Source organism: Narcine bancroftii, chromosome 1 (assembly GCF_036971445.1).
Source record: "Narcine bancroftii isolate sNarBan1 chromosome 1, sNarBan1.hap1, whole genome shotgun sequence".
Taxonomy (NCBI): domain Eukaryota; kingdom Metazoa; phylum Chordata; class Chondrichthyes; order Torpediniformes; family Narcinidae; genus Narcine; species Narcine bancroftii.
The window spans coordinates 384567209-384590195 of NC_091469.1; the positions used below are offsets into that span (position 1 = coordinate 384567209).

At 38.8% G+C, this 22987-nt stretch overlaps 1 protein-coding gene across 11 annotated transcripts in view; it reads left to right on the plus strand.

The window, feature by feature from the left end:
- galnt1 (UDP-N-acetyl-alpha-D-galactosamine:polypeptide N-acetylgalactosaminyltransferase 1) overlaps nt 1-22987 on the plus strand; it is a 120115-nt gene that overhangs the window by 81679 nt on the left and 15449 nt on the right. For all 11 annotated transcript variants that reach the window (XM_069913556.1, XM_069913553.1, XM_069913548.1 and 8 more), the window contains 4 exons: nt 1772-1938; nt 16544-16751; nt 18172-18342; nt 22118-22235. In XM_069913556.1, coding sequence (XP_069769657.1) covers nt 1772-1938; nt 16544-16751; nt 18172-18342; nt 22118-22235 — 664 coding nt within the window. The remainder of the gene's footprint in view (nt 1-1771; nt 1939-16543; nt 16752-18171; nt 18343-22117; nt 22236-22987) is intronic.

Consider the following 22987-nt stretch of genomic DNA (forward strand, 5'->3'; position numbering starts at 1 on the left):
CCGCAGCCTCACGCTCTCCAGTTCAATCCATTGTCATCCTGATATCCAAATCCAAACCCAAATGCTATCAGGAAGCCTTCAGTGCCCGAGATCCTTCAGGAGTCCTTGTCATCAGAACCCTCTTCAATCTTGGTCCAGATACTTGATCCTCATGAGCCAGTTTCCAGCAGCCAGCAAGGTGGTGTGAGTCCTTCGACTGCAAGTCATGAGCAGCTTCCAACCAGGCTGGGAGTCCTTCAGCAACTCTTCCACTGCAATGGTCACTGTCCTGTAGGTTTGTCTCCTTCTCAATGGGGGGGGGGGGTGTTTCTCCACATTTCCGGTGCCCTATGCCCAGGTACACAGAAGGTTCAAGAAGGTTGCAAGCATAGCTAAATCCATCTCAGGCTCGAACCTTCCATCAAATCTATGTGAGGTGCTGCCTCAAGGCAGTCAAAAGGACACCCATCACCCCAATCACAACTTTTTCTCACTGCTACCTTCACACAGAAGGAGCAGAAGCCTGAAACCCAGAACCTCTAGGTTCAAGCAATTTGTTTTCAAAAGCAATCAGGCTCTTGGAGCTCCCACTTGGTACATAATCATGGACTGCTCTGACACCATAAAAGGGTGATATGCACAATTGCAGATGTTGTTGAGGTTTTATAAGGCACTGTTGAGAACTCACTCAGAGTATTTTGAGCAGTTTTGGGCTTTCATCGGAGGTTCCAAACAATGATTCCAGGAATTAAAGGGTTATCATATGAGGAACATATAACAGCTCTTGGTCTTTACTTGTTGGAATTTAGAAGAATGGGGAGGGATTTCATTGAAACATTTTGAATGTTGAAAGGCAAAAACAGAGTAGATAACGAAAGGTTGTTCCTCATGGTGAGAGAATCTAGGACAAGAAGGCATAACTTCAGGATTGAAGGCCATCTGGTTAGAACAGAGGTGCAAAGGATTTTCTTCAGCCAGTGGGTGATAAATCTGTGGAATTTATTGCCACAGACAATTGTGGAGGCCAGTGTATTTAAGGCAGAGATTGATAGGTTCATAATTAGCCAGAGGATCAAAGGTTAGGGGGAGAAGGTCGGGCAGTGGGACCGAGTGGGGAAAATAGATCGGCTAATGGTTAAATGGCAGGGCAGACTCGATGGGCTGAATGGGCTATTTCTGCTCAATTGTCTTGCGGTATCAGAGTGAATTATGTGTTGGTGCAGAATTAACTGGATTGGCTGACCAAACTGGAATGGTTAAACGATTTTCTTTTTTTACTTTGTAATTAGGTTTAAACCAATCAATGTGCTCAAAAATACTCGTTAATTGCCACAAGAAGTATTTAATGATGTATGTGCAATTATAGATAAATATTCTTTTCTTATAAGTGGTGAGAAACATTTAGTTTTATTAAGAATGATGTTAATCCATAATCAGGGAATCATCACATTTATTGCCATCACAAAGTTAAAAATTCTGTTAAATCAATGTCGAGTTATTGTTTCATTTTAAAAGCTGATGGTTTCCTGCAAAAATGTAATGAAGTGGCAAAAGACATGATATTTTTTCTCAACTTTATATTGTTCTTTCATTCACTATCATCAACAATTCGTATCATAAAATTTGTAAATCATAGCTCTTTGAGAGTGCATTTGAGGGTGAATGTGATGTCTATTTTGTTAAATTCAAATACTGATGTGCCTCGCAAGGGTTTATTAGTAGGAAGCCAGTATTTCAAAATTAACTGTTCATGTTGTCCTGTGAAGTTTTTTTTTGGTTTTGTTTCCTTTAGATGTAAAACAAAAGTATATCCTGATGACCTGCCAAAAACAAGTGTGGTGATAGTTTTTCACAATGAAGCATGGAGCACTCTGCTACGCACTGTGCATAGCGTAATAATCAGGTCGCCAAGGCATTTATTAGAGGAGATTATCCTGGTAGATGACGCCAGTGAGAGAGGTAAGATAACATTTCAAATTTAGGGGAAATAGCTGTCAGCAATTCTTAAAAAATATTAAGGGTAAAAGTTAGAAAAGGAAGTGGGCCAACAAGATGTTTCCAGTTCACAGATTTTTGTCTTAAATGTAAGCAGAAATCAGTTAAAACTAAATAACAGAAGAGGTGGGGAAATTTAAAAAGAAACCTTGATTAGGTTCAATTTTGCTCATATGAGGTTTTACCTATAAAACTGAAATGCATTCATTTAAATACTCTTTGGCAATATTCATTTTTTTAATTTTAAGAACCATATTTTACAAACAATAAACAATTATCACACTTCTTTAGCACACCCAGTTGAGGGATTATTTGATTTTTATTTGCATTATAGGCAATGCTACTATGCAGTTGTTGTCCAATCATTGTATCTACTCTCTTGGAGAAAGTGATAATTAATCTTACAAAGATTTACTATTTTCTTGGTTTAAAAAATATTGTGCTGTGCTGAATTGTCAAACTCTTAATTTAAGATTGACTTTTGGTTCTAGATAGACCAACCAAAGGAAATATTAACTCCATTTCTATCCTTTCAAGCACCATAGGAATTTTGTATATTTCAGTGAAATCTAATCTCATTTTTCTGAATGAGAATAATGGGTGGAAATGTTTGAAGAAGAGATTCCAGATTAGGTTGTCTTTTTTGATTTTGGTTGTCATCCTTCATGTCCAAGAAGATTTTTTTTCCCACTGTGTTTCCAATCCATCTTTGTGCTGCAGTATGTCTTATTATCTTTGCCCTCTAAGCTTCTGAATCTTGGTCTCTTGGGTATTTCCACTTCTTCTTTTGACATCTAGGGACATAATTGCTGTCTGGAATAATTTTCCTATGCATACCTGCAAACCTTTCATTTTTCTCTGCATGTTCCACATGTTGTAAGACGATTTACAGTGGGGTCAATGATGCAGCATTATGGGAGGAGATAAAATCTCATTCCTGTCAGCAACCTGGCATGAAAATTTCTCTACTTTAGTACATTACATTTAACTTTAAAGGCTCAAGACAATAAAAATGTTGAATTAAGAAGAGTAAACTTCTTTATCATTTAAAGACATTCAGATAAATACAGTTGGCATAGTGGTTAGTACAACGCCTTTACACCATCAGCAATTGGGACCTGGGTTCAAAACCCATGCTATCTGTAATATGTACATTCTCCCCATGTGTCCGTGGGTTTTCCCTGGGGCTCCAGTTGCCTCCCTACACTGTTCGAAAAATGTGTAGGTTAATTGGGTGTGTTACGCAGTGCAGAATCATGGGCTGAAATGGCCTGTTATGTTTTTAAAAATACACAAAAAGGAAAGGTTTTGAGAGATATGTCAGAGCACAGGCAAACAGGTCTGGCTTGGTAGGCACGGACAAGTTGAGCCAAAGGCCCTGTGCAACTGTATGATGTAACAGAGTTATGGATAAAATAGGATCATAGCTGGAGCTAAACATCCAAAGTACGCATCCTATCAAAAAGATAGTGTTAAAAAATGAAATCAAGTGAAGTTTATTGTCATCTAATTGTACAAGTACAACCCTATGAAACAGCGTTGTCCGGTACTTAGTGCAAAACCTGCATACACACAACCAGACATAAACACTCATACATACAAACAATATTATTGCAGGATAAGTATTTGAACTATACAAATAAATATTATTTTGTACATTGGAGAGTCTCAGATGGTTAGTGTGAACAGTTATTTTGGTTGTTCAGCCTTCTCACTGCCCATGGAAAGAAGCTTTTCATCAGCCTGGAGGTGCTGGCTCTGATACTCTTGTATCTCTTCCCTGACAGGAGCAGCTGAAAGATGCTGTGTGCAGGGTGAAAGAGGTCCTCAATGATTTTGCATGCCCCCTTCAGACACAATCCCAGTAGATCATGTTGATTGGGTGGGGGGGGGGGGGGGGGGATGTGGGGGAGGGAGACACCAGTGATCCTCTCTGCCACTCTTATACTCCTGTGGATTAACCTCTGGTTCATTTCTCTGAAGCATACATTCCACAATGTGATGCAGCCAGCCAGGATGCTCTTGATTGAGGTCCTACAGAAGGTTGACATAATGGTGGCCAGTAGCCTTGCCCGCTTCAGTCTTCTCAGGAAGTGCAGTCACTGTTGTATCTTCCTGACAATTCAGTGGATGTTGAGTGTCTATGATAGGTTGCTAGTTAAGTGAACTCCAAGGAAGTTGGTGCTCTCTACTCGCTCTACTACAAAGTTGTTGATGTGTAGTGGATGGTGGTCATTCCTGGTCCTCCTGAAGTCCATGATCATCTCCTTGGTCTTGTTCTTATTGAAACTCGGGTTGTTGCTCTTGCACCATTTCATGAGATACTTTACCTCTGCTCTGTAGTGCAACTTATCGTTATTGGTGATGAGGCCAACTACTCTTGTATCATCTGCAAACTTGATGGCACTTGGAGCTGGATCTGATGATGCAGTTGTGGGTCAGTAGCATGAACAGGAGTGGACTGAGCACACAGCTGAGATGCACCAGTGCTCAGCGCGATGGTGCTCAACTTTCTGCTACTAACCCAGCCAGACTATGACATTTCCATTAGGAAGTCCAGGATCCAGAAACAGAGAGGGGTGTTGAGTCTCAGTAAGGACAGTTTCTCCACCAGCCTCTGGGGAAATGATTGTATTAAACACTTGAGCTGAAGTCAACGAACAGCAGCCTGGCATATGAGGTGTTGTTCTCTAGGTGGACCAGGACGGAGTGAAGTGACAAGGCTATCGCTTCATCTGTGGAATGGTTTCTTCTATAGGCGAATTGAAATGGGTCCAGCATCTCTGGTAAGTGTGCTTTAATGCATTACATTGCCAGAAGCTCGAAGCATTTCGTAGTAGTGGGGGAGCGGTGGGGTTGTCATTGAAGCCTGTTATTGTCACCATCCAGGGAACCAGGGTGATGGTAGCTGTCTTTAATCCCGTGGGAACAATAGACTGCTGTAGTGAGGTGTTGAAGTCGTGTGAAGACCTCTGTCAATTGGTCTGAGCAGTCCTTCAGTACCCGACCAGTTATGCCTGGTCCTGCCACCTTGTATGGGTTCACCTTGGATATGGTTCTCCTCACCTTGGTCGCTGCTATGCAAGAGACCCCATCATTCACAGGGTACTGAGCTTTATTTGGCGTCATCCTGTTCTCCTCATCAAACCATGCATAGAAGGCACCCAGTCTGTCCAGAAGGAAGATATAATTGTCTTTGATTTGCAAGGTTGACTTGTGATCTCTTACAGAAAAGTCTTGATCCCTTGCCATGTGCGCCTCATGTCACCGGTGTCACCCAACTGTCTGTGGATCTTTCTGTGCGTACCCCCACTTTGCATACCGGATTGCACAGGAGAGTTCAGCCCTAGCTGATCTTAGTGCCATCCTACCCTCTGTCCTGAAGGCAACATCATGAGCTCTAAGAAGGGTTTGGACCTCTGCATCCAATCATGGTTAGCCCTGCTTATGAAGCATTTGATCTCAGTGACCTTCTTAATGCACTTTCTGATATAGCCAGTCACTGAGCTCGCATAGGTGGCCACCTCCCTGAAACAGCTCCAGTCTGTGGTCTCAAAGCAATCTTGGAGCCCTGCTATGACCCTTCTCTCTCACGTTCTGATCTCCCTGTGAACTGATCTAGTTTGCTATGCCAGTGGTTTGTATACCACAGGATGAATATGCGATCTGAGTAACCACGGTGGGGGCAAGGTGCAACTTTTTATGCACCAGGGACGTTGGTGTACACCCGATCCAGAGTGTTCTCTCCTCTGGTGGCGAAGTTCACATGCTGTTGAAACCGTGCTAAGACCATTTTCAGGTTGGCGAGATTGAAGTCAGCAGCAACAATCACGGCACCGTCAGGGTGGGAAATCTGGGTTTCACAAATGGCACCATAAAGCTCCTTCATGGCTTCACTCTCATTAGCCAAAGGCAGAACATAGACTGCAGCGATCAGCATGCCCGGGAATTCCCTGCGAAGGTAGAAAGGTCTGCATTTCACCAGGAGGTACTCTATCTCTGCTGAGCAGGTTTTCGTATCAGAGGCATTGGTGCACCAGTTCTCATAGATGTAAATGCACAGTACCCATCCTCAAGTCTTGCCAGAGCAGTAGTGTCTATATCTCTCCTGAAGGAGATAAGGCCATCCAGCTGGATCGCTGAGCCTGGAATGGATCCTGGAGCCACGTTTCTGTAATCTCTAGAGCACAGCATCACGCAGTTCTCTCTCGTTCAGATGCAGCCTCAGGTAATCCATTATCTTTGCCAGAAATCTTAGATTTTAGAGTAAGATTGTCAGGAGTGTGGGTCTGAAGGAGTTAACTCTCAGTCTAGCCCATTTTCCATACTTCTGTCTTCTCTAGCAGTGCTTCCAACGGCCTCCCATGCGTCCCCCATGATCCGCTCTGTGGCTTGCAACAGTCTGTGTTCCCTGGTTCAGCAGGTTTAAACAGCAAAGAATCTTACCGATCCGATCTGCTAATTTGAAAGTCCGTTTCATGTGATGAGTATTTCCCGATCATAGACACAACGTAGCGGGTCGGACATTTCACCATGTGAGGAACCGAAGAGACCGCTGCAACCTTGTGCAGCACCATCTTGAAACAGAAATCAAATCCTTAGCAGGATTTAAGGGTCATAGGATCAAAAGATGTAGAATTCTGAAGGGAGTTGTATCTAGGCCTCCAAATTGCAGACAGAATGTGGGGTACAATTTATAACAGGAATTGGAGAAGGCATGTAAGAAAGTTTCTATCAATATCATGCATATGTCATGGGGTACTTCATTATGTAGGTAGACTGGAAAAATCAGGTTGGCACTGGATCCCAGAAGAGGGAGTTTTTTAGAATGTCAACAAGATGGCTTTTTAAAGCAGCTTGTGGATGAGTCCGCTGGAAAAACGCATTTCTAGATTTGATTAGTGAGCATAAGGTAAAGGAAACCTTAGGAGGCAGAGATCACAATATAATTCACCCTGTAGTTAGAGAGGGAGAAGTTAAAATTGGATGTATCACTTGTACAGTTGAGTAAAAGTAACTACAGAGGGATAACAGAGGAGCTGGACAAAATTAGTTGGAAGGGGACCCTGGCAGGATGATGGTAAATCAACAATGATGGAGGTTATTTTTATTAGATAATATTGAAGGGATAAGACAAAAATTGAAATTATCCATATATCAAAAAGAATTTGTAAAGATTGCTTTAGCAGTAGCAAGAAAATGTATAGCAGTAACGTGGAAATCAGGCACCCATTTAGATATGGAGCGATAGAGTGCAGAAATGCATAGCTGCATCCCTCTTGAGAAGATTACTTATAATTTGAGAAATAAATATGATGTATTATTTAAAATTTGGGGCCTATTTTTTTTTTACAAAATGTGAGAATTAATTTATAGATGTTTTCCCTAAACTTCAAAAACCTTGTTAACCCTCCTTGGAAGTATTAAATGGTCAGAGCCAAGTGGCAAGGGATGTCTTCTCGCCATCAGTTTTTTTTCTTGTTTTTATTTCTCTTAAAGTCTTTCTTATTTCTTTCTTTCTTTTCTTGGGGTTTTGTTTAAGGGGGAGGGCGATTGGGGTTTTGTACCATCATGTATAATGGAGTCAATATTAATATTTGATTATTGTATTTTACATTTGATTACATGTATGGAAAATTTTTAAAATAAATTTTTCAAAAAAAAAACTGTGGTAGAGGTGTTACTAAGTATTCTATATATTTTTTAAATTGATCAAATAACATCAAATGCCCTTCCTCATAACAAATTTCAATATGACTGATCCCTTTATGAAACCAGATAACTAAAAATTGATTACCCATTGTAAAAGGAATAAGTCTGTTTTGAATTCAAGACATTTTAGGTGATAAGCCCCCAACCCCCCCACCCATTCCAATTTCACCATTTTTCTTGTTCCAAATATTTATCATATGTTTTAACAGAGGGGTTCTTTCTCACCAGATATTAATTTCACTTCCCATTTGTATATAAAATCCTCTGCAAGTCTCTCTCCTATTTTCTCCAGTTCTATTTTTACCCATGCAGGTTTCTCTCCTTTTTCGAAAAAGGAAGCAAGAAATCTCATTTTGGCCACTTGATAATAATTGTTAAAATTTGGAAGTTGTTATTCCCCTAATTCGTATTTCTATTTTAATTTTCTATGGAGACCCTACACATCTTACCCTACCAAAGAAGCTTTCTCACATTTATTTAATTCCTGAAAGAACTTCTGAGGTAATGATATTGGCAATGTTTGAGAAAGAAATTGCACTCTGGGAATATATTTGTCTGAACACAATTGACTCTACCCACTAACATTATTGGCAAAGTCATCTACCTATTCAAATCTTCAACATTTTTAAGTAAAGCTGAGTAATTCAGTAAAGTTACAGTACAACTCTGATTCTCCAAAATTCTCATTTATACAAATTTTTTTTTAAATTTCAGATAAATGAGGATATCCTAAATAAATCAGAAATCCTCATTTGTCTGAAATATTTTCTGAGCTAAACAGTCAGTGCTCGGTGGCAGCCAGAATCTTTTTGGTGAGAATTAAACATTATTTTAATGTTTAAAAAGCCTTCCCTTGTTGTTTGTTTAAACACTGTTGGAAGTGATTTGCTGTTGCTACTAGGTTATTTTTTTTAAAAAAAGACCAGTTCTCTGGAAAAAAAATGTTTATCCAACATAGGCCAGGCCTCGACCATTTCAGATAATCCGAGTTGTAGTGTATTTAAATTATTATTTACACACACACACACACACACACACACACATCCCTAAATATTTTAGCCCATTTATCAACTATTTAAATTGAGTATCTCTTTGTCATTGAGTGTAATTCCCTCCTATAAGAGGCATAATTTTGCTTTTGTCCCAATTTATTTTATAGCCCAAAACTTTCCCATATTCTTCCAATTTTAAGTGCAGCTTTCGTAATGAAATTGCTGGTTCTGTCAAATATATCAAAACATCATCAGTAAATAAATTAATTTTATATTCCTCTTGATTAACTCTGACTCCCTTAATGTCAGGATTACAGCAAACTGCTTCTGCAAGCAGTTCTATAGCTAAAATAAATAGAGCTGGGGATAATGGACATCTTGTCTACTGCATCTAGTAGAAATGTGTCCATTTGTTATAACTTCTTCTATTTTCAGTTAAGAGGATATTTAAAGAATAAGTTAGATCCAAGAATGTTATTATTGAAGTGTAATGATGTGGGGACTCTGATCTGAAAGTAAAATATAAAGAAATTTACTTTTGCCATGTACAAGTCTAGACAGAGATGGAAATCAGATTTAAATGTTAGAATTGATGAACAAAACTGGTTGATCTTTGTTGGGATAGTATGACAAATACAATAAAAGCAAGGTACAGGTTGGTTTAATAAAAATTCTTACATCAATTATACCTCATGCCACAGAAATTAAATAGGTTGAAATTAGATCTATTAGATCAACGTGAGTAGATAGATATTTTTTAACCTTGACACACACACTCAATTTAAATATTTTTTGACCTGGTCATGACCCAAGATGAGACCTTTTTGGATAAATTTAGGAACTTTTTTTAGAACACTTTACAGGAATTAACTTTCCACAAAATCCAAAACTATTTTTATTGGGGAATATCATAGGAACATAACCTAAATTGAAATTATCTGAAGACCACTTCAGAGCAAGAGGGAGACACATCTAATGTGAAGGAAGATTCAGATGAGTGGCAGTGCAGAAGAAGGAACAAACTCAGAAGAAACAAGATTTAAAAGCAAGAAAAGATGATAAGAGAATGGATAAAATTAAAATTTAAATTGATAAACTTTCTGAGATTCTAGAAAGCAATTTGAAGCTTTTAACTGTAGAATTAAAGCAAGTTAGAACTGATATGACTATTGATAAATAATGTCTTACAAAGAGTTGATAAACTGGAAGAAAAATTTCAAGATGTGCGTGAAGAAGTACATTGTGTTGAAGACAGAACAAATGTTAATGAAGACTCTGTGACTGCTTTTGTTTCTATGAATGAAAATTGCTTAAGGAAAATTGACATCCTGGAAAATTATAGTAGAAGAAGTAATCTTAAAATTGTGGGGATATCTGAAGGTAAAGAAGGTCAAGAAATTATATGCTTTTTTCAAGAGCAGATACCGAAAATGCTTTGAGAAGAACATTTTGAAGAGAAGATTTTGATCGAGAGAGCTCTTAGACCAAAACTGAATCCTAATCAGAGACTCTATCTTGATCAGAGTTTTGAATTAGCAAGATAGGGAGAAGGTACTTGGTCTGGCCATGAGTAGAGCTAAAGGATATTGTCCTTTGAACTATGAGGGGGATAAGATTTTTTTATCCAGACTTGATTGAGGCTCTTTTGAAAAGAAGAAAAGAATTTAACCTGGTTAACAAGGCTTTATATGATAGAGGTAATAGATAAGTTCTTCGGTATCCAACTACTTTGAAGATATTTGAAAATCATGTTCAGTCTGAAGATTATGTGAAGGATCTGTCTGGAACCCAATTAACCAGGGTTGACGATCCAAAATGAGCTGCTGATGTATAAGAGAGGATGTATTCCCTCTTTCATTTTCTTTTTTATTGATGGATGAAGAGAACTGTATTAGGAAGTATTGTTGTTATAGAAGAAAGTCCTGTCCTCTTCCCCCCCCCCACTGTGGGTTGGGGGATGTGTCTGTTGATTTCTGACAACCACATGCATTTTCGTGGCTTCACCATGACCTGTAAAATGGAGGGTGGTAATGCTAATATTTCTAGTATTTGTGGTGGTGGGGGTTACTTTATTTTTTTAAATATAATGTTCTTTTATAATATGTTTATTTTGAATAATTTTGATGTTTTTGGTTGCAGACATTGACACTTAGGACCAAGGTATTGTGTGGGAGTTCTTCCTGGATAGGAGTGTTTGATAGAAATTTTTAAAAATGTGTTGATAAAGATGATGAGTAAAGCAGTTAAGATTTTGAGTTTTAATATTAACGGGATCAACAGTCCCATAAAAATAAATATTTTATCTTATATTAAGAAATTAGGAGTGGATATTGCCTTTTTACAAGAGACCCATTTAACTGAAAATGAACATTTGAAATTGAAAAGGGATTGAGTAGGTCAGGTAGCCTTTTCCACATTTAATTCTAAGGCTAGAGGAGTAGCGATTTTATTTAAGGAAAAATTTAACATTTAAAATTCAAAGTGTAATTACAGACCCAGCAGGAAGATGTATAATGGTAAATTGTCAAATAATTTCTGAGGAGTGGACTTTATTACACATATATGCACCAAACACAGATGATCATAAGTTTATACAAGATGCTTTTTTAATTTAGTAGATGTATGCAAAAAAATGTTTTAATAGGTGGTGATTTTAATTTTAATTTTAATTTCGAACCTTTGTTGGATAAATTGTCAAAAACTATAGTTAAATCAAAAGCAGGTAAAACATTGTTATGTTTAATGGATGATTTTTAATTTGATTGATATATGGAGAAGGATGCACTCTAAAGATGGGAACTATTTTTATTCTTACAGGTTTGATACATATTCTAGAATTGATTTTTTTTTTGTTGTTTTCAGCTCAAAATCATACAAGAGTTTTAAATGTTGAATATAAAACAAGGATATTATCTGATCATTCTCCATTGTTGGTTGAATTGGAGTTTTTTGAGAAGCAACATTCAGTGTCTAGATGTGGATTGAATTCTTTATTATTGAAAAGGGAAGTTTTTTTATATGGTAACATAGAATTGTTTTATGATACTTTAAGTTCAGTGGAAGATAAGTTTATTATTTGGGATGCATTAAAAGCTTATTTAAGAGTACAAATTACGTTACTCTTAAAAACTTAAAAATGAGTATATGAAAAACATAAATAAATTGGAGATAGATACTCAAAAATCATCATCGGAGAATAAATATAAAATTTTAATTAACAAAAAATGACAGTATAAAACAATGTTAACATATAGAACAGAGAAAATGATATTACAGTCTAAGCAGAAATATTATTAATTAGGAGAACGATCATATAAAGTTTTACCTTGGCAAATAAAAGTGGAATAATCTTCTAGAATGATTAATGCAAAACAACAATAATAATGAAATGAATTTAAGACACAGAAAATAAATGATGTATTTAAGGATTCCCATTAAAAACTATATACATCTGAATCCTTGCACGATGAGGAAGCCATAGATGAATATCTGTCACAAATGGTATTACCAAATTTAACTTAAGTAGATAAAAATGACCTGGATAGTCCTTTTACTGAACAAGAGATTTAAGGTGCACTTAATTGTTTACAAAACAATAAATGGCGAGTTCCAGTGGAGTTTTATAAAGAATTTAAGGATTTATTGATTCCTTTATTTATGAAGGTAATAGAACAGGCTTTTAAATTGCATTATTTTCCAGAAACCTTTTCAACGGCGATAATTAGCCAAGTCTAAAGTCAGGGGCTTGTGGCCATGAAAGACCGACCCGCTAAGAAGTACCTGAAATGGCAGATGGCCAAGTACAGTGCCAGTAGCTCTCTGTCGAAAGCGGTGTACTTCAATTCCAGAGGCCTCAGATGTTTGCTGAAGAAAGCCAGCGGCCGCCAACTTCCTTTGACCTGTTGCTCCAGAACTCCACCGATCACCATTCCTGAGGCATCTACCATCAGGGCCTTTGGAGCGTCTGTCCTGGGGTGCGCCAGAAGAGCGGGGGCTACCAGGGCTTCCTTAGCTTTCACGAAGGCCTTTGTTGACTCCTCATCCCATGTGATGACCTTTACCCTGCTTGCCATCTGGGTAAACAAGGGCCACACGATCCAGGCAGCTGAAGGGATGATCCTCAGTTCATCAGTTGATCATCCCCATGAACTCCTGTAGTTCCTTGGTTGTATTAGGAAACTTTCAGATGGCCTCCACTTTGCTGGGTAGTGGTGTAGCTTCCTCCCAGGTTATCCTGTGGCCCAGGAAGTCGATGGCCTCCAACCTGAACTGGCATTTGGCTGGGTTGATCGTCAGGCCGAACTCACTCAGTCGGGTGTGGAGGTTGAGGAGTTGCGTCATGTGTCCTTGTTGGTTCCTGCTCGCCACGAGGATGTCATTCAGGTACACGAAAGTGCAGTCCAAGTCTCGGCCCACTGCGTCCATTAGTCGCGGAAGGTCTGTGTAGCGTTCTTCAGCCCGAACAGCATTTGAAGGAATTCGAAGAGGCCAAACAGGGTGATGATGGTGGCCTTAGGGATATCATTGGGGTGCACTGGGATCTGATGATATCCCCACACAAGGTCCACTTTGGAAAAGATCTTTGCCCTGTGCAGGTTAACTGCAAAGTCCTGGATGTGCAGTACAGAGTAGCAGTCTGGTGTTGTGGCCTCGTTGAGCCGACGTTAGTCACTGCATGATCTCCAACTCCCAGTGGCTTTGGGCACCATATGCAGGGGAGAAGCCCATGGGCTGCCTGACTGCCGTACGATGCTGAGCTCTTCCAGTTTATTGAATTCCTCCTTTGCCAGCTGGAGCTTCTCCAAAGAGGTGTCTTGCTCATGCATGGGTCAGGATATGGTGCTGTACTCCATGCAGGGGCATTGGCGTGATGAATTGCGGGGTGAACACTTCAGGGAGCTTGGCCAGGACCTTGCTGTATTCGTCGGTCGATCGCTGCATGGAGTCTAGGTGGAGTTCTATGAGCTTGATGTCTTTGAGGGGGAAGGTCTTGATAAGCAAGTCCTTGAAGGCAGTGTATGCATCTTCCAATGGGGGTTCCTGAATGAAATTGGGCACCTGATTCACCATGTCCTGGTCCAGGGTGCTCAGCACGTGGTAGTACTGGGTAGTCTCTGATCTGCTGGATCTGAACTGTGTCTCAGCCTGGTCAAACCACTCGCGTGGTTGATTCATCCAGAAGGTCGGTAGCTTGAGAGTGACTGCGTGGACTGGAGCCGGTTTGCTCATCGTTGGGTTTAGATGCCATCTAAACTGACAGATCACCAATTGTAGCCTTGCGCTACTCGAAGGAAGACATGCACATGTAGTGTAGTCAGGTTAAGCTCTGTGCTTTATTAGGGGCTCAGATCCAACTTTTATACTTGCCGCATTTCCTCTGTTTTCCCCTTTTACTCATGTCACAACCCGCATAACAAAAACGGGTTTCCCGAGGGTACCTTCTTGCATAAGAATCCTTTCTTCCTCACGCGCTGTCCCTGACTGGTGGCTGGCCTTTAAGCTGCCCTTGCCGTCCGCCCACCGGTTCGCTTGTTGGGGCCAGTGCCACTGCACGGGCTGCTGGCCTTTAGTTGCGTTCGCCGCCGCAGGTTAGGGTTAGGCAGCAAGCCGCCACAGTGTTACACATCAGTTTTCTGCTCAATGGAATCCTTTGTTTTATGACTCCCTTTTTAAAATTGTTAAAGCCATAATTCCAAATCTGTGCGAACAATATTGAAATAGACCAGAATTCAAAGATTGTTCTTAAAGCAGAATGCCAAAAAATTGAATAAATTTTAAAAGAACATTTTTAAGGAAGTTGAATACACTGTGACAGCTATTTCAGTGTGTTAATACATGATAGATTTTTTTTTAGGGAGTTATGTTAAATTAACATTTTTATTTCTGTCTACTCTTGACATTTAGAATATAGAGATGATTGAGATGTTTTGGAAGCTGATGAAAATATTTTATAAATATTTCTTTTTTGTATAATATCTGTTTATATTCATCTACCAAAAAATTGGGTGGAAAGAAAAAGTTTGAAAACCACTGTTTTAATCGGACCTAATTGACTCCTTATGTGCATGGTTTCATAACTCCAAAGGAAATGGGCCAATGACAGCTTTTCTCAAGCAAAATATTTCAGAAACAATTGGGTCTAGAACAGTGATTCTCAACTTTCCCTTCCCACTCACATACACCTTAAACAATCCCTTACTAATCACAGAGCACCGATGGCATAGGGATTACTTAAAGTGGTATGTGAGTGGAAAGAAAAGGTTGAGAACCAGTGTCATAATCATCTCCTTGGTTTTGGTGACATTGAGTGGGATGTTGTTAGTGCAGCATTGTTTTCAATATCCTTCCCTTTTTAAGCAGCCCTCTACTGTGGTATCATCAGTATATTTGTAATTAGTGTTGTTGTAGTACTGAGCCATGTATTTGTAGCTGTAAAATGAGTAGAGCAGGGGGATAAATACACAACCATGAGGTGTTCTGGTACTGATGGAGATTGTGGGGGAGATGTTCTTACCAGTAGCACTGATTGGAGTCTGGAGGTAAGGAAATCCAAAATCCAGGGTATTGAGACTAAGGTCTTGGAGCTTACTGATTAATATTAAGGGAATGATGGTGTTGAATGGTTCACTGTAGTCAGTAAAGAGCATCCTGATGTATGAATCTTTGCTGTACAAGTGTTCCAGTGGTTTATTCAATTCATTATGGAATGTCCTATCTTTATGTTGAAACATATATTTATTTATTATAACATTAAAAAAAAACATTTTAAAAAATTCATTCTTGGCATGTGGACCTCGCTGGCATATTACTGTCCATCCATGTTACCCATAGATATTTGACAATTAATAGTAAATCCATTAATGGTGATAGAGTCAAACATTAGCTGAATTAGGAAAGATTTCCATCTTGAAGGACAGAAGTGAGTCATTGGATTTTTTTGACCTGATTCTATAGTTTCATAATTACTATTATTTTGGATGTCATAATGATTTTGTATACATGCTATTTAATGTGACTATGACCTATCAAAGCATTTTTTAAAAATTGGCATTCTTGGTGGGCATATGGCTGAACATATTTCTGGCCCTAAGATTGGTGTTTGATGCATCAACTGGAAATGGAGGATGCCAGATTACACTCATCACCCACATCCAGCACTGACCTGAGCTATACTATAACTTCATCACATCTTTAGCTGAGATCAACTAGATCAGCACAGAACAGTAACTGAGTGTAGCACAGTTCTGAATAAGTACCAACATCACGAAAGACTGTTTCAATTGACATCGAGCCAGTGTTGATTATAATTGCATTTTGTTTGTCAACTGGATTGCAGCAATTATGATTTGTTTTCATTGATAATATATAATAGGAATACTGAATTTTATACCTGTATACATCTGACTGTCATATGAATATTTATCACCATTTTCAAGACAAATTGAAGAAACAATTATCATAGCAACATTTAAAAAATATATGAAGCTATTTATAATAAGCAGTGTGCTTTGGTTTTTATAGAAAAAATTGAAATATAGCTTTTTGGCACAAATAATTTGAATATTACCACTGTAATTCAAAAAATATAATGAATTAAGGATTGCAATACATAGAAGTGCTCTTGAAACTCACGCAACATCCATAGGAAGCAAAGGGATGTAACCAGTTTTTTGGGCCGGAGCCCTTTGTCAAGCCTGAAACGTAGGTTATATCCCTTTACTTTCTGTGGATGCTGCATGGTCTGCTGAGTTTCTCCAGCACTTTTGTATATTCACTACAATAATTTCTTTAGTATTCTTCTGTTTTTAAAATTTTCAAAGGTAAATTTATGTGCTATTTTAACTGAAACTTGCATTGTTTTTCAGATTTTTTGAACAAGCCTTTAGAGAAATATGTAAAGAAATTGCAAATACCAGTTAGAATTCTGCGTATGGAACAGCGCTCCGGTTTGATTCGAGCAAGACTAAAAGGGGCAGCAGCTTCAACTGGACAAGTGATCACTTTCCTGGATGCACATTGTGAATGCACAGTGGGCTGGCTGGAACCACTACTTGCAAGGATTAAAATGGATAAGTAAGGATTTTGTATAATAGTGTGATGCTTTAAATTTTCTGTTCTTCAAATGTTTCTGTTTTGAACAGATGCACAGAATAAATGAGAAATTAATATAAATGAATGCACTAAATAAAATTAGTTGTATCCATCTTGGGCTTAATAAATAGAAAACAAAGTGAATGAATCTTTGCTCATCAAGATGATCCAAATTAAATTTCATTGCATTTTTAAAAATTCCCTGATAGGCCATGAAACATAAGAAAATAGGAAAGAACACAATGCTGGAGAAACTCAGCAGATCAAACGGTGTCCTTTATATAGCAAAGATACATAACCGATGTTTCGGGCTTGAGCTCTTCATCAGGTATAACTGAAACATCGATTATATATCTTTATCTTTGGATCTGCTGATTTTCTTCAACTGTGTTTTTACTTCAACCATGGTGTCTACAGATTTAATGTTTTACTTGTAAGAAAATGATCCCAGTTTTGCACTGACCTGCAAACTTAAATAATTCTGGAAAAAAAAAATCAGTAATCCCTAATCTAGTTTCAGGCAATTCTGTGGAATAACATGTCTGATGAATTATACAATCTACTTCTCCTTGAATAGCTACTGAAGAACTTCAGTATTAGAATTGTATGATCTGCAAATTCACTTATTTTGAGTTACTAGCTGTCGTATACATGATGTGGTAACACTAAGACCTCTCTTTAAAGTGCATAAAATTTTAAAGAAAATTCTGCATTTTCTTGTTCATTATGTAACAGCTTAATTCTTTTAGTCATTAGTACAGATGAAATGTGTCTTTTATACCTATTCCATCTTTACCTTTGAAGGAACAACAGAAATTGCACTGAAGCGGTTAAATAAATTTTGATAAAGGATCCTGACCTGAAATAGTAGACCCTTTCACACCGCCAATTCCGTATGGGTTAACTGACTAACTTAGGAGGTCCGTTCCTGGTAATCATGCAGTGTGAAACACCCCAATCTGGCAGGGTGAGTTAAATTCAACCTGACTCTGATACTTGGTGGGGGAAAATGTCAGAGCCCGGCTGAGTTAATTCACTAATCACCATCTGGCGGTGTGAAAGCACAACCTGCTCTCGCATTGTGACTGCTAGAGGCGGGACCCTCCCCCCCCCACCTTTTAAAATGCCGGGCTGCCTATTAACCAGGTAAATCATAGTGTAGCAAGAAAGACTCCCAAGTGCAGTAAGTTTTCCCACTTCGTAGGAGGGTTGGCAATGTGAAAGGGGCTACGTTATATGTGCCTTTTATAATTTTAAAAAAAGTTTAACAGCAAGAATAAGTGCAAACATTTCCTTTCATGAAAGACCTTTGTCTTAATTATACTGTGTGTCATCAATGCCATGTTAGTTATGTGGAGCTATATCACTATATCCTTGCTTAAAACTGTTTTTGTTCTACCAGGAGTACTGTGGTGTGCCCAATAATTGATGTGATAAGTGATGACACATTTGAGTACATGGCAGGGTCAGATATGACTTATGGTGGATTTAATTGGAAACTAAACTTCCGGTGGTATCCTGTACCTCAGCGAGAGATGGATCGGAGGAAAGGAGACCGAACAATACCAGTAAGGTAGGGCTTTTAGTATTTGTGTATGTACGTGCAGAAAATAAGAGGAGAATGTAGCAATAAAAAAATTCTGCCGTGCTGCTTTGTTGTGCTTTGATTCTTTGAGATCTGATTTTGGTCAGTTGTTTCTTAAGTTGTGTACAAAGAATACTGGAAAAGAGATTGGACCAATTGATTTAAAAGATCAGTATGTTTCACATTTATTATGAAAGTAACAAATGAACAGTTTACCATTTCAATTAACTGCAGTCTGCAATCGTGAACACATTAATTGAGGATGTATTATTTAATCATTCACATATTTGATCACAATTCAAGATTTCTTTATTGTCATGTTATAAAATGGGTGTAACATTACATTAAATTTGCTTTAGTCTGCCATAAGGCATCAGCAGAAATTGTTGAACGCCTCTTAGAGTCAGAGAAAGAGCAGCAAAAGCAAGTCACCCAGAGTCACTGAGTGCCCATGAATTCGCCTCCAGTGCTCCCGCAGCCTCCGCAACCACACAGACTAATCTAAACCATCAGCAACCAGAGCTCCAGGTCTGAATCTCTGATACAATCAGGAAGCCTTTAGCATCCTCGGCACCCTCTCACATTCTAGTTCCTGGTACCCCTTCAGCCAGTATCAAGCCAGTCTCCAGCAGTCCACAGCCTGGAATGAGTCCTTTGACCACAGTTGCCTGCAGCCTTTGTGGGTTCTTCTTCTCAAGTCACCAACAGCCCAATGCCAGTGTGTTCTTCAGCTGCAGCGTCCTCACAGGTCTGCTGCCTTGGTCACCGCCCCGTAAGGTAATTTCCTCCACTCTTTCTTCTCAAATGAGGGCTGTTCTCCCTGTTTTCTGGTGCCCTGTGCCACTCCTATGCATCTCTGGAGTCTGCAATTCCTTGAGACTGCTGCTGAACACAGGCACCACCATCTTAGGCCCAGACCATACAGTCACAGAATTTTAAAATAAACCACCAGCAGCTTCTTTTAACAGGCACTTAAAGCCTGTATGGAACCGTCAGTAGTTGGACTGAGCGGTAGAACCCTGTGGAGACGAGTTCTCCCTGGGTCCCCATTAGTGGCAGTGCTGCCGTTGTAGCAGCACCGGCATTTTTCTTCTTTGAGAGCCAAGGTTATAGTCTAGTTATTTTTTCAGCTGTCAAGTGGAAAGTATTTTTGAGAGGGACTAGTCTATTAGAATTTTACATCACATTAAGGACTATGTTAATTAACTTTTCAAAATGGATTATACACTCCATTTGATATGTAGTTTGACAATAGGCTATTTGACTTACAGATATAATTATCACTTATGAATGACAATTAAATGAGGACTCTTCCACTTGGCAACCAGAGTTGAAGTTGCTTAAATCATGTATACTTAGTTTGAATGTCAAGCTCAAGATATTCTTTTTCTAGATACAGTTCTTTGGGCATTGAGTGCCTATAAATAACATTGCCAATTACCTTTTCTGAAGTCTACCAATAATGTAAGACTCCTGGATTGCCAAAGCCTGGTCTGATCTTTCCCTTGATTGAGAATCATGAATGCACCACTGGATGATAATGGGGAGGAGTGATCAGCTGATGTGTTGCAAATAGAGATGAGTGATTAAATACAGGCTCCAATTAAGTTGTATAGATCAGGTAATCTTGAGATACCCTTGTTAAAGCATCAGTGAAATCACAAAAACTTGGATCTTTTCATAAAAATGTACCAGCTAAAATTGTACAAATATTATGGCTACAATAGGAATAAAAATATACTTAATAGATTGTTATGCTATGTGATGAAAGTTTAATAAAATTAATTACAATAAAGAGAACAAAATGTGAATAAAGCAAATGGGGGGGAAAAAATTGAAAAGCATGTTGTGCATATATAAAGTTGAAACGTCTGACAAAAAATAGCTGAGATTAATAGTGAAGGTCCCATTGTTCTGTGAAACTGGAGCAACTTCAAAACTTTTGCACTCACATAACTAAGCGGCAGTCAGTGATCTGGCACATCTTCACAGGCTGTACTATTTGTAGTCTTCACCAGACCAATCAAGCTAAAAATCACTCCGCTGATAAATTAAGGATATTTGTAATTGAGTCTCATTTACAGAAAAACCAGTCAAAAAAATTGATTATATGAAGTCTGAGTTTTTCATGGTCTATTGCAGCTTAGGAAATTATCAACTAGTGCAGGTTCCCTTGAAAATGTTGTAGAAGTTCTTTCACGTGTATGGTTATTCAGCCTCCTTGATGCTGAGATATTTTAACATTTCAGAAAGGAAGAATATTCACCACAAAATGTTAATTTTGTAGGGAATTTTTTAGGCAGGCTAGAAGACCCAACCAATACCCCGCAACTCTTCCTCTACTACAACATTGCTATTTTGGTGCTGCCTCATACACCCATGAGAGCTTGTTGACTTTATCCACTTTGCAGCCAACTTCACCTGACCTCAGATTCACATGGTTCATCTCTAGCAACACTCTCCCCTTTCTTGATCTCTCTGTCTCTATCTCAAGAGACAGCCATCTTCTACAAACCCACCAACTCCCACAGATACCTTGACTCAACCTCTTCACACCCTGTCCCATGTAAGGATTCCATTCCTTTCTCTCCATCTCTACTTCCACGACAAGGTCTTCCATGCTAGATTATCATAGCTGTCCTTCAATGTGGCCTGCCCTCTACCACCATCAACTATGCTTTCACCTGCTTATCTTCCCATTACCCACTATTTGCCCTGGCCCTTCCACCCCCATGCATTACAAGGCCTGTTTTCTCCTTGTCCTCTCCTACCAGCCTCCATATCCAATATATCATACTCCAGCATTTCTGCCACCTACTATGTGATCCCACCACCTCCATGACTCCTTCGTCTGCTCCTCCCTTCTCACTAATACCCCCCTTGGCACCTACCCCTGTGACCATACGTCCTCCCTCACCACCATTTGAGGTCCCAAATAGTCCTTCCAGGTGGAGCAATACTTCAGTTGTGAATCCGCAGGGGTCATCTACTGTATCCAGCGCTCCCATTGTGGTTGCTTCGACGTCGCCAAAAAATCAGTGCAGCCCGCCATTCAACCATTGACTCACCATTTGGGATGTGCCTTTTTTATGTGCTCGCTCCCCCTAATTTTAGAACCTGGCTTCGCCCTTGCACACCACACCCCCCACACATATTTCCTTTTCTGTAGCTCTATCACTCTTTCTTCCCTTTTCCCTCTGTCACCTTTATCCCAGTTCTGCATTCACAGAGCCAACCCCACTTCCGACTATGAAATCTCACCTTTCCTTCTGGCCTCTGTTCCATTTCCAATTATCACCTTTTGTCTGTTGGTCTGCATTCCTCACCCTGCCATTTCTTTTATTCAGACACTCCTTGCTTTTCCTCATACCTTGATGAAGGGCTCAGGCCCTAAACCTCAGTAATATAGTTGTACTTTCTATGGATACTGCGAGACCTACTGATATCCTGCCTTCATGCTTTTATTAGAAATACTGTAACTTTGCTGCTGTCTACAACTTCTGGTCTGTAAGTAGAAATCCCAGCAAGGTTTCAGTAGATTGGATCTTTATATTACAATTGCATGAATTAATAAAATGGATGCATATTTGGAAGGACATAAAATATTTAGAAGACATTGTTTTTGCAGGAAAAACATATGGTTCTGTTGACTTCAACAATCTTGACACCTCAATGCATCAAAATGTGCAGTAAATATTGTATTGTTTTCAAAGTATATTTGGTGATTATATTGCCTTTATCTTTTCAAACTATTTTGTTTTAGAACACCCACTATGGCAGGAGGACTATTCTCAATAGACAGAGATTACTTTGAGTTAATAGGAACTTATGATGCAGGCATGGATATATGGGGAGGAGAAAACCTGGAAATATCTTTCCGAGTAAGTTTTTGATCATTGAGGTTTTTTCTTCGGTGGGGGGTGGGGTCAAACAATTCACATCTAATATATCTAAAAGTTGATGTTTAAGAAACTTGTACTCATTGCCTACTAATGTTGAAAAGGGATAATTAGCTATATTTGTGATCATTTATTCTGTGCATTTAAAACTGTGATTTTTCTGAGTTGCTTATTTACTTATTACAACATTAAGCCTATTAAAATCATGTCAACTCAGGCAGAACAATCCTTTATGTCCCATTTCCCTTCCTCTTATTTTCCCTTAGGCATTTGTAATGTTCTCTGTTATTCTCTCTGTCATGATTGAAGTAAAAACTATTTTTTTCCCCAGAGTAGATAATTCTAGAACTAGATGAGAAGATGAGAAGGGAAAGTTATAAAAATTTTAGAGATTTGATGTGCAGCTTTTTAACTTCAAAAATAATCTGTACCTGAAATGAGCTGCCAGAGGAATCTATAGAAGTGGGTGCAATCATAATGTTCAAAAGACATTTGGACAGATACAGTATATGGATAAAAAGAGTTTAGAAGGCTGTGAACCAATTTCACTAGCTCAGAATGCCAATTGGTCATCATGGACAAGTTGAGTCAAAGGGCCTGTTTCATGCTGTATGACATTATGCTAATATGCTCCCTCTTTAGTCCAAACATACACTAAGTGGTGATTTACAGTAGCTGTTTAATCTATTTGGCACAAATATGAATATGGCAGGAAACTGAAGTACCTTGTAGAA